Source organism: Charadrius vociferus, unplaced genomic scaffold, assembly GCF_000708025.1.
Source record: "Charadrius vociferus isolate BGI_N301 unplaced genomic scaffold, ASM70802v2 scaffold54, whole genome shotgun sequence".
Taxonomy (NCBI): domain Eukaryota; kingdom Metazoa; phylum Chordata; class Aves; order Charadriiformes; family Charadriidae; genus Charadrius; species Charadrius vociferus.
This window is the reverse complement of record NW_009648350.1, coordinates 637,217-640,816: the sequence shown is the minus strand read 5'-3', so window position 1 is coordinate 640,816 and position 3,600 is coordinate 637,217. Positions and strand designations below refer to the sequence as shown.

The 3,600-nt window shown below is 57.4% G+C and overlaps 1 protein-coding gene across 1 annotated transcript in view; it reads left to right on the top strand.

Annotated features, from left to right (window-relative positions):
• Nucleotides 1-1,988, top strand: part of NCF1 (neutrophil cytosolic factor 1) — an 8,423-nt gene extending 6,435 nt beyond the window's left edge. Inside the window, exons 10-11 of the mRNA XM_009885099.1 lie at nt 1,040-1,182; nt 1,834-1,988. Of these exons, the coding sequence (XP_009883401.1) occupies nt 1,040-1,182; nt 1,834-1,946 (256 nt within the window). The 3' untranslated portion in view covers nt 1,947-1,988. The remainder of the gene's footprint in view (nt 1-1,039; nt 1,183-1,833) is intronic.
• The last annotated feature ends 1,612 nt before the right edge of the window (nt 1,989-3,600 follow it).

Genomic DNA, 3,600 nt, shown 5'->3' with positions numbered 1-3,600 from the left:
ATAACATCTCTCAAAATCCAGCTCTGCTGGAGCACAGATTGAGTGCAAGACAATGTAAAATGGCCCAAATCCACCTATTTGAGCGCAGTGATGCCTACTGACACCCTTGGGGGAGGCGAGGTGGCCTATTTCAAGGACAGCGACTTGCCCCACCATGGTGAATGCTGTCCCTAGGCTGAGCCCTCTCGCAAAGGTGGTGACCTGCTGCTGTGGGCAAGAGCTTTGCTTTGAGATGGATATGTGCCCAAACCAGGGAGAGGCTGAAGGCAGGCAGGCACAGCAAGGGGTCATCGCCTTGAGCAGAGCAGGAGGACGATGACATGGGATGGATGTCAGAAGCCACGTTGCTCATGCCCTGGTAGTGAAAACAAAGTGGTGGCCTCCGTCTCCCTGCCTGGGGACAGTCCCTGATGCTGGGGGTTCCCCTGCGGCAGCATGCCACCACACAGACCCAGGCTGCTCAGCCTTTCACTTCTCAGTAGTTTCTCTGCTGTGGGTTCCACAGCGCACATCCAGGTGCACACTGGTACGTACCCCACACTCTGTTCCCCTGGCCCAGAGACTGACCCTTGGAGACTGGGGCGCCACGCCAAACACCACGCCAGGGATCTCAGTCCTGCAGCCAGCACAGATACTGTATGTCCATCCATCCCAGGGCTATAGATCACTGCCAAGGTTTGCTTGAACTCTGTTGGATAAATCTCTCATCCTTTCAGCCTTATGCCCAATTTACCTCACCATCCCCATCATGACTTGTGCTCAGGCTTCACCCTTCAGTATGTGCTTCTAAAGCATTTCTCCAGCTGCCTCCTAGCACGCCGTACATCACATCTTGCCTACGGCTGCCCTCGGGGGCTGGCATCCACCGGGCAAAACCACACAGCAGATATTGGGGTTTGGGTGAGGCAGAGGTGGAAGCATGAGGTCTGTCTGCAGCAGGTCCGTGAGAGGCAGGGCTGGGCAAATCCTTAGCGAGAAAGTGCAAGGCGTGAGAGCTGCCGGCACAGAAACTGAAAGTTTTGTTTCTGACTCACTGCAGATCCACCATCCGAAACGCGAAGAGCATCCACAAGCAGGGACGGAAGCAGATCAGCCAGGAGACCTACAGGAGGAACAGCAAGAAGTACCTCCAGAGCCGGAGGAACATGAAGGAAAAATTCCAGAACAAGGCCAATGTCATCAGTAAGTCTCAGCAGGGCCTTTGCCCTGGACGCAGGCAAGTCCTGCAGGCACAGCCCATGCCCTCCAACGCTGGTTGCTGGAGCATGACAGCACATGGAGGTCATACCTTGACTGTCCACCCTTTTCCTATGGGAAAAGCATGTGCAGGAAAGTGTTTATTTCCAATGAGGTTTCTTACATCTGGTTATAGGTGTGACACAGAATGAGCAGAATATGGTCCTGGTGGGAGGTCAGCCCACATTTAGGACCCGTGCTTTCCTCTGTGCACCTAACCTCACCTGTGCTGCTGTTGCCATTATCATTGTCATGTACGTCAGCTGTCAGCAAAGCCCCTAGAGGGAAGCGTTGCATGAAGAAGGCGGCTGCTGTTGAGGCAGACGCTTTAGATCTGGTAATCCCCATGCAGGACCCATGACCTTCCCAAGGGAGACCAGCTCCTCGCACAGACCTAGAGCTGGGCTCCCACCTGAGCAGAGCTCCCAGACGAGTACTGATGGGCTTATTTCACCATGACGACCTCTGGGAAGACCATCACATGTGGCTGAGGAGAGGGGAGGCAGGCGCTTTGGTGGCCATTAGATAGGAAGCTTTGGATGTTCACATGAAGGTGTTGGGTGGTCTGACCCATCAGTACATCTGCTTTACCCACAGTTGAGAAAAACGAGCGAGAGGAGAACAAGGCTCAGCCTGCTGTCCCTCCCCGTCCCAGCAAAGACCTCATCCTAAACCGCTGTACTGAGAGCACTCGGAGAAAGATCCAGTGAGGCCTCAGCCCCCCACACCAGCCAGACGATGCTTTATCTCCACCAGCTCCTGCCCAGCTGGGACTCAGAGCCAGACTGGGGGCTCCTAGTGTCTCTGGTAGCTGCTGGGGGGCTGCCGGCCAGATCGACGCAGCCCAGTGCCCATCTTCATCCACCAGCACGGCGAGCCCTAGGTGTCCTAATGACACCATGAGGAGGGACCCCAGCCCCACTCCACCAGCTCCTGGGGGGCTGAGGCCCCCACAGCCACCAGCGACGCCTCGCCACTTGACCCCCTTTTGTCCCCTATTTGTATTTTGAATGGTTTTACGTTTTTCAACAATAAAAGAGAGACACTTTATAGACCTGTTTCAATGTCTGCATGGATGGCTGGTCAATGCAGGCACCGGGGAGTGGCATGGCGGCAGGAAAGGCGTTTCTCCCCGCTGGGGGATTGGGCAAGGGTCTCTTGCGAAAGATGCCACCGGGGAGGAAATGTGGTTGGGGGGACAAAAGAATGGCAGCTTCCTCCTGGAAGGCGGCTGTGTCGCTGTCTCGAGTGGGAAGCGAGGGCTGGGGTGGGGGAGATGGTGTTCACTGGGGTGGGGTAGGAGCCGTGAGGCGAGGTGGCCACCCCAAATGGTGGCAGGGTGTGAGGGGCACGGGGCGGGTGCCTCCTGCCGCCTCCTGGAGGGGCACCATTACAGCATGGCTAGTGGCCATCACAGTACAGCTGGTGGCCATCCCAGCATGGCCGGTACCTCCGGAACAGGGCTGTTTTTCAGCAGGGAGCGTGGTGCGAGGGCTGTGTTTGGGTGCCACCGCAGCCCTGCCACCGCCACACCAGGCAGGTCCGGGTTTGGGTTGGGGACCAGGTCTGGGTCTGAGCCTGGGGTTGGGTCTGGGGCTGGGTTTGCGTCTGGCTCTAGTTCAGGTTTGGGGCTGAGCCTGGGTTAGGGTCTGGGTTTGGGTCTGGTTCTGGGTATAGAATCATAGAATCGTGTTGGTTATGATCATCAAGTCCAACCGTTAACCCAGCACTGCCAAGTTAACACTAAACCATGTCCCTCAGCACCACATTTCCATGTCTTTTAAATTCCTCCAGGCACGGCGACTCCACCCCTTCCCTGGGCAGCCTGTTCCGATGCTTGATAACCCTTTCTGTGAAGGAATTTTTCCTAATATCCATCCTTAACTCCCCTGGTGTAACTTGAGGCCATGTCCTCTTGTCCTATCGCCTGTTCCTTGGGAGAAGAGACCAACCTCCACCTCGCTGATAGAATGGAACCAGGTTTGGGTCTGGGTCTGCTTCTAGGTCTGGGTTTGGGTCTGGGGCTGGGACTACATTTGGGTCTGGGTCTGGATTTCGGTCCAGGTCTGGGTCTGGGTCTAGGACTAGATTTGGGCCTGGCCCTGGGTCTGGGAGTAGGTTCGGGTCTGGTTTGGGCCCGGGTGTAGGTCTGGCTCTGGTTTAGGTCTAGGTCTGGGTGTGGGTCAGGTCGGGCCCCACTCCCCTCCCAGGGCGACGTAGCCCCTTTAAGACAGGACCGTCGCGCCCCCCAGCCGGCCGGCGGCTCGCGCCGTACGTCAGCGTGGCGGTGCGGCCGGGCGCATGCGCACAGGGGGTTGGGGCCGGTGGTGGTGAGTCGGCGCGCGGCCCGCGCGGGGTCGCAGG